A 13,590-nucleotide genomic window follows, 5' to 3' on the forward strand; every position below is an offset into this window, starting at 1 on the left:
GCAAACAAGAGCATGATTCCCCAACAAACTGGCACTACCACCTTGACTTGTGGCAATATGATGGTAGGTTGCTCCTCTTGTTTGGGTTTGCTGAATTGATGGGACAGGGCATCAGGCTTCTGGTTTTTTTACCTTGGTCAATAGATCAGGATGATGTAAAGTAGTTGAAGAAGAGAGACCACCTGGCCTGCGGGGAACTCAGTCTCTTGGCCTACTGGATATAAACCAGGTTCTTGTTGTCTGTCCAAATAATAAAAGGTTCTTGTCCCTCTCAAGCCAGTTACACCATTTTTCCAAAGCCAACTTAACCGTGAGTAGCTCCCAATTCCCGATGTCATAGTTTCTCACTGCTGCCTGGAGAAAAACGCACACAGGTGCAGTTTACTGTCCAAAGGTGCACCCACTCTAATATCCGAGGCACATCTACTTCCACGATGAAGGTAAAGTCCAGGTTAGGTGAATGCAAGATGGGAGCTGATGTGAACCATTGTTTGAGATCTGCAAAAGCAGCCTCCGCTTTGCTAATTCAGACAAGAGAGCCAGTCGATTTCTTGGTCAGAGCTATCAGCAGAGCTGTCCTGATGAAAGTCTGGTAAAAGTTGTCAAATCCCAGCTACTGTTGGACCTGTTTCACATTGGATGGTGGTGGTCAATTTCTGACTGTCTGGGTCTTAGTGGGGTCCATCTTGAGAGTGCCATAGGAGATGACGAGAAACAAAAATTAAACGGTGGTCATGTGAAATTTGGATTTCTCCAGCTTGACATAAAGTCCATGATCAAGAAGCCTCTTTAAAATGTCGCTGACATTGCCACGTACCCCGTGACTGGGTTACCAAACCAGCAGAAATGGAATGATATGTTAGTCTGGTGGGCACTATGTTTATCTTTTCAAGATGCTCTGGCCCCTCGTTATCAATTCTTACAGCCTCATTTATTTTTGTGACAGCACCAACTGGGGCAGCTTTTGGATCATGATATGCTTTTAGCATATTAGCGTGTACTAACTGGCTCGGCTTCCTCCTATCAGGGGTTTCGATAACATACAAACGTAGTTCAGAGAGTCTATTTTCTTAATTGTCTTGTACGGACCTTGGAAGCTCGCCTGTAGGGGATTGGTCACTAATGGGAACAGAACCAAGACCTTATCGTCCACTTGAAATACCTGTTCTAGTGCTCGTCTATCATACCACTGCTTCATTTTAATTTGGGAGTCTCATAGATTTTCCTTGGCAAGGTCACATATCCTGCTAAGCCTCTCTTGAAATTTCAAAACGTAGTCAATCACATTGACATGCACTGTCGGGTTCGATCATTGCTCTTTAAGTAAGGTCAGAGGTCCTCTGGGCCTATGACCGAAGACGAGCTCGAATGGGCTGAACCCCAGTGATTCCTGAACCATGTCCCTCACTGCGAACAGCAGAAGTGGCAATGCATCATCCCAGTCTCGAATATTTTCCTGACAGTAAGTTTTAATCATGGTCTTTAAGGTCGCGTGGAATCTTTCCAACGCCCCTTGGGATTCCAGGTGGTATGCGGAGGCCAAAATTTGTTTAGCTCCCATCTCAGACATCATCTGCTGGAATGTGTGGGATGTGAAGGTACTCCCCTGATCTGACTGAATCTCCCTAGGCAACCCTACCGTGGTGTAAAATTTTATGAGTGCCTTTACCACCGCGGGAGCTATGATGTTCCCCAGGGGCACAGCCTCCGGGAATCTAGTGGCAGCACACATAATGGTAATCACCAACTGCCACACACTCGCCATTCTCGGCAGGGGACCCACAAAATCCACAATGACTCGGGAAAAAGGTTCCCTGAAGGCGGGTATCGGTCGAAGAGGTGCCTTAGGGATAGCCTGGTTCGGCTTTCCTACTACCTGACATGTGTGACACCTTCTACAATAGTCGATAATATCCTTCCTCATATTTGGCCAGTAAACGTCTCTCATAACTCTATCTACTGTTTTCCTCACTCCAAAATGTCCACCTAGGGGTATCTTATGGGCCAGGTTCAAAGTTTCGTCCCGATAAACCTTCAGAACTACCACCTGGTGTACCACCGCCCATTCCTCATCTGCAGGCACGGTGGTCAGCCTCCATTTTCTCATTAATACTCCCTCCTTCATATAGTAGTAGCCCACTGGTTCCTTCTTAATTCCTGCTTCAGAGAGAGCTGTCTCTTTCAATGCCACAAGCTCCTCATCACGTCTCTGCTCCTTTATAAGTTCCTTCCTCGCTAATGGTAAATCCACCTCCTCTCCCTTACTTTCCTTAGCTCCACTATCCTCTTTCTTCTCATCCTTCAACCCCTCTTGGTACAAGGCTGGTAAAAACGTCTCAGCTAAATCAGCACCAGACTCAGTTAAACTTGTGCCTGTCTCAGCCGCCTTTCTCGACATGCTGCGGGTTACTGCGCAGGTGGGATAAACCTTGGAATCTATGGGCGGGTCCTCAGCACTTACAGGCTTGCTCGTCAGCTTCACTGCTGAGTACACATCCCCACCTGCAAGATCATTACCGACTAAGACATCCACGTCGTTCATCGGTAATTCAGACCGCACACCTATTGTGGCTGGTCTGGATACCAGGTCACATTTCAGAAATACCTTGTGCAAAGGTACGGCCTCAGTCCCTTTTCTGATACCTTTTATCACATTTACCTCCCCAGTCTCGGTCTCAGCACTGAATTCTAACACCTTCCTTAAGATCAATAACTGACAAGCCCCAGTGTCTCTCCAGATCCGCACTGGAACTGGGGTTGACCTCTCCTCCACAGATACCAACCCATCTGAAATAAACTTCTCACGCCCCTCTTGAACTCTATCTGACCTCTCCTTCCTCATCGGTCTGTTGACCGGCCCAATGCAGCCAGTCGGGGTTGTCGCCTTTCCTTTTCCTGGCTCTTTCTTCGGAGCCAGGCACTTAGATGCTATGTGACCAGCCTTCCCACAATTATAACACGTAAAGCTAGGAAACTTCCTGCCAGCTTGCTTTTCCTCCTCCTTACCCTTTCCGGTAGTCCCCGGCTTATTCTCGGACTTCACTGGTGGGCTTTCTCTACCATCCCTACTACCCTTCTGTAGCTCTTACTCGGAGCAAACTTTACTTTGTGCGTTAAAGCATACTCATCAGCTAACTTGGCAGTCGCAGCCAGTGTTTCTGCCTCTTTCTCATCTAAACAGGTCCTCATACCCTTGGGAACACAGCTCTTAAACTGCTCAATCAGCACCAGCTGTTTCAGCTTCTCGAAATCCCCACTGACCCCTTTTGAGGCACACCAGCGATCACAATACATGTGCATTTTACAATAGACAATAGACAATAGGTGCAGAAGTAGACCATTCGGCCCTTCGAGCCTGCACCGCCATTCTGAGATCATGGCTGATCGTTTACTATCAATACCCAGTTCCTGCCTTGTCCCCATATCCCTTGATTCCCCCATCCATAAGATACCTATCTAGCTCCTTCTTGAAAGCATCCAGAGAATTGGCCTCCACTGCCTTCCGATTTTACGGGCAGACTCTAAATACGTGCGGTCCCACGGCTTTCTCAAATTCCAGAACCTCTGCCACTATGCCTCTGGAACCAGCTCGTAACTCCTCAGTATAGCCCGCTTTACTTCCTCATAATCCTTAGCCTCGTCCATAGACAATGTCGAATAGGCTTGCTGAGCCTTCCCCTTAAGAACACTCTGTAACAGAACAGCCAACTTCTCCTTAGGCCAGTCCTGATTCATAGCAACGTTCTCCAAATGGAGGAAGTACCTATCAACATCCATCTCCTTGAATGGGGGTACCAACTTAACCTCCTGACCAACCTTGAACCCCCTGACTGGGTCTACTGCCTGTACCCCTCCCTGCAATGCCTTTAACTTTTCCAGCTCAAACTGCCTCTCTTTCTCCCTTTCATCTCTCTGCCTTTAAGCCTTTTCTCTCTCCTGCTCTGCCTCCAGCTTCCTTATCCGGAACTCATGTTCCTCATGAGCTGAACCTCAGCCTCAGTTAATGCTTTACCCTCAACAAACATCTCCAACGCCTCCTCTTCGAATTTCCCCTCGGCTACATAATGATGTGCTATTAACAGCTGTACCTGAACCTTCTTCATACAAGTGGTCACCTTAATCTTTAACTTCTGAGCATTTCCCACCAGTACCTCCCTCTTAGCCTCGTCCAGCCCCTCAGGGGTTGGATCTGCCACAAACTTATTAACCTCAAACTACATTTCTGCTGTTTGCCTTTTTGGTTTCCCACACAACCAAATCAGATAAGGGAATGTAACTCAATCAATTCAACAGCCCCCCAATTGGATATTCAAATCCCAGGACGAGGCCCCAATTTGTCACGTACCCCATGACTGGATTACCAAACCAGCAGGAATGGAATGTTACATTGGAGTCTGGTGGTACTGTAACTAAAAGTATTTACTAGTAAACTAAGGAATCCAGTATCAAATATACATATATAACAGGTTAGCAATGATAAATACAGAACTGTAGAAATAGAACATAGAACATAGAATAGTACAACACATTACAGGCCCTTCGGCCCACAATGTTGTGCCGACCCTCAACCCTGCCTCCCATATAACCCCCCACCTTAAATTCCTCCATATACCTGTCTAGTAGTCTCTTAAACTTCACTAGTGTGTCTGCCTCCACCACTGACTCAGGCAGTGCATTCCACGCACCAACCACTCTCTGAGTGAAAAACCTTCCTCTAATATCCCCCTTGTACTTCCCTCCGCTTAACCTAAAGCCATGTCCTCTTGCACTGAGCAGTGGTGCCCTGGGGAAGAGGCATTGGCTGTCCACTCTGTCTATTCCTCTTAATATCTTGTACACCTCTATCATGTCTCCTCTCATCCTCCTTCTCTCCAAAGAGTAAAGCCCTAGCTCCCTTAATCTCTGATCATAATCCATACTCTCTAAACCAGGCAGCATCCTGGTAAATCTCCTCTGTACCCTTTCCAGTGCTTCCACATCCTTCCTATAGTGAGGCGACCAGAACTGGACACAGTATTCCAAGTGTGGCCTAACTAGAGTTTTATAGAGCTGCATCATTACATCGCGTCTCTTAAACTCTATCCCTCGACTTATGAAAGCTAACACCCCATAAGCTTTCTTAACTACCCTATCTACCTGTGAGGCAACTTTCAGGGATCCGTGGACATGTACCCCCAGATCCCTCTGCTCCTCCACACTACCAAGTATCCTGCCATTTACTTTGTACTCTGCCTTGGAGTTTGTCCTTCTAAAGTGTACCACCTCACACTTCTCCGGGTTGAACTCCATCTGCCACTGCTCAGCCCACTTCTGCATCCTATCAATGTCTCTCTGCAATCTTTGACAATCCTCTACACTATCTACAACACCACCAATCTTTGTGTTGTCTGCAAACTTGCCAACCCACTCTTCTACCCCCACATCCAGGTCGTTAATAAAAATCATGAAAAGTAGAGGTCCCAGAACAGATCCTTGTGGGATACCACTAGTCACAACCCTCCAATCTGAATGTACTCCCTCCACCACAACCCTCTGCCTTTTGCAGGCAAGCTAATTCTGAATCCACCTGGCCAAACTTCCCTGGATCCCATGCCTTCTGACTTTCTGAATAAGCCTACCATGTGGAATCAAATAAGAATCAAAACCAAGCTCTATCAAAGTCTAGGTGTGAATGAATGGTCTTAAGATAATGCAGAGTTCAGTTCAGTTGAGTTTGGGTTGAGGTAGTTGCCGTTGTAATGTTGGAGAGAGAGAGAGAGAAAGAGAGAGCGACCAAGAGATGAGCAGTTGCAGCAGGCAAACCTTCCATTGTCTTCTTGTTCCGTTGTGCTGTTGTGGTCACCGATTATGACCCCTCCATTCCAAGCCCGACTGTTCTTCAGTGATGAGCTTGTCATCCAGGCGAGGGTGGACACACACACAAGCCCCCACCGGCCTGCCTTCACACACTGTGAGCCTCTGACTGATTCCCCCGAATCAATCCTCCAAGCCCCCACCTTCCTGTGGGTGCACAACACTCTTTCAGTGTCCAGTGGTGTGTCTGCCTGTGTCTGAGCAGACCTGCTTTTTATCTCCCCTGCCGGGGTACCAGCCATCCATCAACTGACCATGTCCATGTCCATCAAACTGGGCCACTCCCTGCTGTCTCAGCAGGCACCTGGCACCACTCTGCTGTGTCAGCAAGGATTCACACAAGCAGGCAAAGTCCTTGGAAGTAAAGTCAACAATTAGCGAAGAAGCCATAAGTATAAATCCTTGTCTCTCTCTCTCTCTCCCTCTTTATCTCTCTCTCTCGTTAGCAGTATAGTTCACAGGGGGATCAACTCTGGACAAACAAGGATGCTCAGGAATCGGAGGTATGAGTGGTGAGTCAATAATGTAGAATCCAATTGTCCTCCACATGATCTTCAATCCTCATCTGCAAAGTCAGTCTGTTGCTGGCTCTGCCTGGAATAATTCCTACCGCTGCCTGGAAGGAGTTTGTGTGTTCTCGTGTGACTATGTGAGTTTCCTCCAGGTGCTCTGCTTTCCTCCCACAGACTAAAGGTGTATTGGTTGGTAGGTCCATTGGTCATTGTAGATTGATTGTCCAGTGATTAGACTAGGATTGCTGGGTGGCATGGCTGAAAGGGCCTCTTCTGCACTGCATCTCAGTAAATAAATACAAAGTAAATCTTTCAATAATCACTAGTTTCTGGAATCGTTCCAGAAGACTGGAACATTTAAATATTACTCCACTCTTCAAGAATTATGTTGGAATTCAAGCAGGATAGACAAACGAGAATTGGTGGATGTTGTGTACTTGGATTTTTAGAAGGCCTTTGACAAGGTGCCCAAATATGAGGCTGTTTAACGAGTTAAGAACCCATGGTGTTACAGGAAAGATACTGGCATGGATAAAGCATTGGCTGATTGGCAGGAGACAAAGAGTAGGAATAAAGGGAGACTTTTCTGGTTGGCTGCTGGTGACTAGTGGTGTTCCACAGGGGTTTGTGTTGGGACTGCTTCTTTTCATGTTACACGTTTGTTAAGATACACACCCAACTGTGCCAGCTTCCTGAACTCCAATGCTCTGAATCATTGCGTTGTGCTAGCCCACCTACTTACAGGAAGTATGTAAATAAGGTTGAAAGAGTACAGAGTAAATTTACAATGTTGTTACCAGGACTGGAGGACCTGAGTTATAAGGAAGGATTGAATGGATTCAGGCCACATTCTTAACAATCAACTCCAACATCTTCCCAACCACTGAGGTCAGACCAAGTGGCCTATAACTTCCATTTTTCTGGCTCTCTCCCTCTTGAAGAGTGGAGTGACATTTGCAATTCTCTAGTCTTCCAAAACCATTCCAGAATCCAGTGATTCTCTACAAATGTTCTCTACAAATGCCCGCAAGAAAATGAATCTCGAGGTAGTATATGGTGTCCCTACTCCTGTCGGCCTTGCCCTTCACCCTGACAGGAACATGTGACCTTGAACTCTTGTTACCTCACTTTTAAACTAAACTTCCAAAATACATTTATTAATTTATTTCAGATTTCTCACTTCTTCAGACTTGTTTTTTGATTTTTATTTAATTGATAATACATAAGCCTGAACAGAGATCACAAAAATCAGAGTCAAGATATCAGAAATGATAGCAGGGATTTTACCCGAAGCCAGAGTGATATCACAAATCCAATCAGAGAATACCCAATCCATATGGTGTCCTTAGAAAACAGAGTGGAGAAAGCACAATTTAAATCTGGGGGGGGAGGTGTACAAAATTTGACACAGAAATCACAGGCCATTTAATGGATTACACACAGTCAACTCGTGAATTCACAGTGGTGGAAACAGATCAGAGAGAAGAATAGGATTCAGGGAGAAAATCATTAGAGTGAAGATTACACATGAATGCTGAGAATATTTCACTTGGAGCAGACATTAATTGTTGGTAAAATATGGTAAATTATTTTCAAGTGGAAGACTTACTCTTGATGAACTCTCGGTTTGTTATTTCTTCCACCTTTTGCTCTTCCGCCTCACTCAGAATATCAGACTTACTGCTCGACTTCTATAAAGCAATTAAATTAAACACACTAAGCAAGCAAAACTGAGAAGTCCTGACCTGACATATTTTTAAGTCCATCTCAGCAGGAATTTCATTTGCCTAGGCATTATTCCTTTAATAATTATGGAAAACATTGTCTCCTCAGCACACTTCTCTACTCCTTGTCTCTGCACTGAAATAATCCAGGTAGCGTTGCCTGAACTGGGTGCACAAACTCTGGGATTGGTTTAAGTGAGGGGAATTGAAAGGTGTAGAAATTTAGGAGCAGTTCTCCCATGCCTGATAAACCTAAACTTACATTAGGTTCTGGAAGTGGTGTGGGAAACTTTGAGAGTCCATGCTATACAGCATGGAAACAAACCCATTACTTCAACTCATCAAAGCTGGCCAAGCTGTCTACATACTGTAGCCAGAGAGTGGAAACTGGGGCTATGGAGGGAGGACAGAGGTAGTGAAAACCAGGGCCACAGGGAATGGACAGATCTGCTAACGAGTCACTGGGGACCTGGAGACTAAGTATGGACTATAGGAGCATGAGACCTAGTGAAGGAATGGGGAATGTAGCAACTAGAGCTCAGGAGTATAGAAATAATAACCATCTAGTGAGCCAGAAGCTGAACCATTAGGATTTCCAAATGATCAGATAGCAATCATCAAGCAGCAGTAAATACACACATGCTGACTGACACTCCATTTCTAAAGTTCAAACCATTGAACCATAGAACTTCTGGCCCTTCTTGACTGTGCTGAACCATTTTTCTGCTAGTCCCACTGACCTGCACCTGGACCATATCCCTCCATACACCTCTCATCCATGTACCTGTCCAATGTTACGTACCCCGTAACTGGGTCACTTACCAGCAAAGATAGAGAGGTCCGTTGAAGTCTGATGGTACTATTTTTAACAGTATTTATTGATAGAAATACACAAAAATAATATCAATGCAAACACACAGATAATATACGTTGTCAATACTAAATCTAAAAGCGTGGGTATAATAATAATCAATAAGAAATAGCTCTATCGTTGTCTAGGGGATAATGTATTGTCCGATGGAAATATAAAAGTCACTTTAGTTCAGTCAAGCTGTAGGCTGCAGCCGTTGGTTGGAGAGAGAGACGGGTTAAAACTTGCCCATTCCTTTTATGATGTCAATCCTTCGAGAGTTGTTGGGAGTTGAGTTCCCCGTTGTTAGCTAAAAACCGTTTTTCCGTGGCAAAGGCCACCGATTCCGGGCAAATGGAAGCGGATGCACGTGGCCTTCCACCGGCTTTCGCTATTACGGGATCGCTAGCATTTCTTCTGGTACATCTGAGGGGCTGTTCCCACAGACCCTCTTTTTATCCTGACTCACAGGGTCTCAGGTGTCAATCAGGTTGGGATGATGCAATCCCTCCACCAACCTCCTCCTTGGTTCATTGCCTGGGGCTTTGATTGCATCGTACCAGATGCAATACACAAGTCCGTCTCCAAGAGACAATAGCCGGTATCAATGGGTCCGCCTTTCGGAGGCCAGGACACATTCCAACCCTTTTGTGGATTCTGCATGTCTTTCTCTCATTTCCTGTGTCCCCTGAACTGACTTAATAGTGATCTTGCGATTCTCACAAAGGAGGGGGCTACCCCGCACTCTTTGGCCCCTCAGAGCTGTGGCACATTCGTAACACCAAGTTTTTTCTTAAATGTTAAAAGCATTTGCCACTTCATCTGGCAGCTCATTCCACACTCCCACCATTCTGTGTGAAGAAGCCCCCTCAAATGTTCCCTTTAAACTTTTCCCCCTTCACCCTTAACCCATGTCCTCTGGTTTTTTTCTACCCTAGCCTCAGTGGAAAAAGCCTGCTTGCATTCACTCTATCTATACCCATCATAATTTTATATACCTCTATCAAGTCTCCCCTCATTCTTCTACGCTCCAGGGAATAAAGTCCTAACCTATTCAACCTTACTTGGTAACTTAGTTTCTCAAGTCCCGGCAACATCCTTGTAAACCTTCTCTGCACTCTTTCAACCTTATTAATATCTTTCCTGTAATTTAGTTCAAACTAAATTCATCAAAGTAAATATATGACACCATATACGACCTCAAAATTCATTTCCTTGCGGCCATTTGTAGAGAACAAGGAAATACAATAGAATCAATAAAAAGCTACACACAAAGACAGACAAACCAATGTGAAAAAGATGATAAACAGTGCAAATACAAAAATAAATGATTCATAACCATCAATCAATAAATACAAGTGTACAAGTGAGAATACAAGTGTAAAGCAAGGTTGTCAAATCAGTTCAGTGTTGAGCTGAGTGAAGTTAGCCATGCTGGTTCATCAGACTGATGAAAACCAGAAGTTTTTCAGATATATTAAGAGTAAAAGAAAGGTGAGAATAGATAATGGGCTGCTGGAAAATTATGCTGGAGAGATAGTAAAAGGGGACAAGGAAACAGCAGGTGAACTAAATAAGCATTGTTCATCAGTCTTCACAGTGGAAGACACGAGTAACATGTCCAAATTTCTAGAGTGTCAAGGGGCAGATGTGAGTGCAGTTGCTATTATGAAGAAGATGGTGCTTGGGAAATTGAAAGGTCTTAAGATAGATAACTCACCTTTAACCTAATGGACTACATCGTAGGGTTCTAAATGAAATAGCTGAAGAGATTGCGGAGGCCTTACTAATAATATTTCAATAATCAATAGATTCTGGAATGATTCCAGAGGACTGGAAAATTTAAAATGTCACTCCACTCTTCAAGAAAGGAAGGAGACATAAGAAAGGAGGTTATAGGCCAGTTAGCCTGACCTCAGTGATTGGGAAGATGTTGGAGTCGATTGTTAAGGATGTGGTTTCAGGGTACTTGAAGGCCCATGACAAAATAGGCCAAAGCCAATATAGTTTCCTTCATAGAAACATGGAAATCTACAGCACGTTACAGGCCCTTTGGCCCACAATGTTGTGATGATCATGTAACCTATTCTAGAAACTGCCTAGAATTTCCCTACCACAGAGCCCTCTATTTTTCTAAGCTCCAAGAGTCTCTTAAAAGACCCTATCGTATCCATCTCTACCACCCTCACTGGCAGTGCATTCCATGCACCCACCACTCTCTGTGTGAAAAATTTCCCCTGACATCCCCCTGGTACCTACTCCCAAGCACCTTAAAACTATGCCTCCTCATGTTAGCCATTTCAACCCTGGGAAAAAGCCTCTTGCTATCCACATGATCAATGCCTCTCATTATCTTTCAGCGAAAATGTTGCCTGACAAATCTATTGGAATTCTTTGAAGAAATAACAAGCAGGATAGACAAAGGAGAATCAGTGGATGTTCTGTATTTTAATTTTCAGAAGGCTTTTGACATGTACTGCACATACAGCTACAAAACACATTAAGAGTCTATGGTATTACAGAAAAGATACCAGAATGGATAGAGCATTGGCTGACTGGCAGAAGGCAAAGAATTATAAGAATAGCCTTTTTGTATTGGCTCATCCAGGAGGATCACAACCTAGTTATGGTTTGAAGGCTTGCATGCCTCAATGACCTGAAGAGTTACGTTGGCTAGAGTCCAGGATTTATGCTTTGGCTCTTGGTAGATTCATCCATGCCTAACAGGTCAAAGGGTAGAGGACAGATTAAGAGTGGTCCACCGGTCCTCTAGACTCGGGGGTTCAACTCAGGCTAAAAATCCTTACTGGTATAACAAAATTGTTATGGTAACAGCAATGAAGAAACCTTCTACATCTGAGTGCAACGGTAGCCATGATTCTCCACCTGGGGACTTCCAAGACTGACAGTAGTGAAAACTGAGAAGAAGCTACTGACAGATGAAGGAAGCCCTGAACACCACCAAAGATGGAGGATCTTTATTGCTGCCCTAAACACCAGTGGCATAACAGGTAGTAAGTTCGGAATGGCTGTCACTGACTAATGGTGTTCCACAGGGTTCTGTGCTGGGACCACTTCTTTTTACATTTGTTTGGCAATGATTCGGATGATGAAATTGATGGTTTTGTAGCCAAGTTTGCAGATGATACGAAGATAGTTGGAGGGCCGGTAGGGCTGAGGAAGCAGAAAAACTATAGAAGAACCTAGACAGCTTAGGAGAATGGGCAAAGAGGTGACACATGGAATACAGTGTGGGGAAGTGTATGGTCATGCACTTCCATAGAAGGAATAAAAGCATAGACTATTTTCTAAGTGGGGAAACATTCAAAAATCTAAGGAGCAAAGGGATGTGGAAGCCCTCATGCAGGATTCTCTAGAGGTCAAATTACCCTGAGTCAGTGGTAGAAAGGCAAATGCAATGTCAGCATTCATTTCAAGAGAACTAGAATGTAAAAGCAAGGGTGTAATTCTGAGGTTGTATAAGGCACTAGTGAGGCATCACTTGGAATACCGTGACCAGTTTTGGGCCCCTTATTTAAGAAAGGATGTGCTGAAATTGAAGAGAAATCAGAGGAGGTTCACGAAAATGAACCTCCTCTGAACGTCAAACCAAATATTGAAACGTCTAGACAGACTGCAGGTGGAGTAGGTCCTATATTAGGTGAGTCTATGACCAGAGGGAACAGCCACAAAATAGAGGAAGATTCATTTTGAAAGAGATGAAGAAGAATTTCTTTACTCAGAGTGGTGAATTTGTGGAATTCATTGCGATTGACAGCTGTGGAGGCCAGGTCACTGGGTGCACTTCTGAAGGAGATTGATAGACTCTTGACTAGTCGGGGTGTGAAAGTTTACGGGGAGAAGTCAGGAGAATGGGGCTGAGAGGGAAATGGATCACCCATGATGAAATAATGGAGCAGACTTGATGGGCCAAATGGCCTAATTCTGCTCCTATGACATGGGTAATAATTGTCCTTGAACCTGGTGGTATGGGACCTAAGGCTCCTGTACCTACTTCCCAAAAGCTGCAGCAAGAAGAGAACATGACCTGGATGGTGGGGGCCCTTAATGAGGGAGCTTTCTTAAGGCTGCACTTCTTAAGGATGTACTTAATGGTGCAGAGAGCTTTTCCTGTGATGCACTGGGCCGTATCCACTACATTTGTTTGCTTTTCCATTCTTGAGCATTTATGTTTTCATAACAAGGACATACTCAATGGTGGAGAGAGCTTTTCCTGTGATGGACTGGGCTGTATACAGGGAGTTAGGAAGGAAGTTGAGAAGCAGGACCTCAAAGGTAGTAATCTTGGGATTACAGTGAGTATAGGAATAGAGTAGGGTGGAGGATAAATGTGTGGCTGAGGGATTGGAGCAAGGGACACGGATTCACATTTCTGGATCATTGGGACCTCTTTTGGAGCAGGCATGAGGAAGAGGCGGTTGATTCACAAATAGAGAAAGCTTGGAGACAGTGTGTGAGGGAGGATAGGCAGGTGATAGACAAGGGATGCACTCAAACTGATAGTTTGAGATGTGTCTATTTTAATGCATGAACAATGTTGGTGACCTTAGAGCATGGATCAGTACTAAGATGTTGGAGCTAAGATGTTGTGGCCATTACAGAGACTTAGATTGCTCAAGGGCAGTAATGG

General features: G+C 44.7%; 1 protein-coding gene across 2 annotated transcripts in view; it reads right to left on the reverse strand.

The window, feature by feature from the left end:
• Positions 1-13,590, reverse strand: part of LOC140725279 (solute carrier organic anion transporter family member 2A1-like) — a 282,196-nt gene that overhangs the window by 113,187 nt on the left and 155,419 nt on the right. For both annotated transcript variants that reach the window (XM_073040547.1, XM_073040546.1), the window contains one exon: positions 7,975-8,056. In XM_073040547.1, the coding sequence (XP_072896648.1) occupies positions 7,975-8,056 (82 nt within the window). The remainder of the gene's footprint in view (positions 1-7,974; positions 8,057-13,590) is intronic.

Source organism: Hemitrygon akajei, chromosome 3, assembly GCF_048418815.1.
Source record: "Hemitrygon akajei chromosome 3, sHemAka1.3, whole genome shotgun sequence".
In the NCBI taxonomy this organism is placed as follows: domain Eukaryota; kingdom Metazoa; phylum Chordata; class Chondrichthyes; order Myliobatiformes; family Dasyatidae; genus Hemitrygon; species Hemitrygon akajei.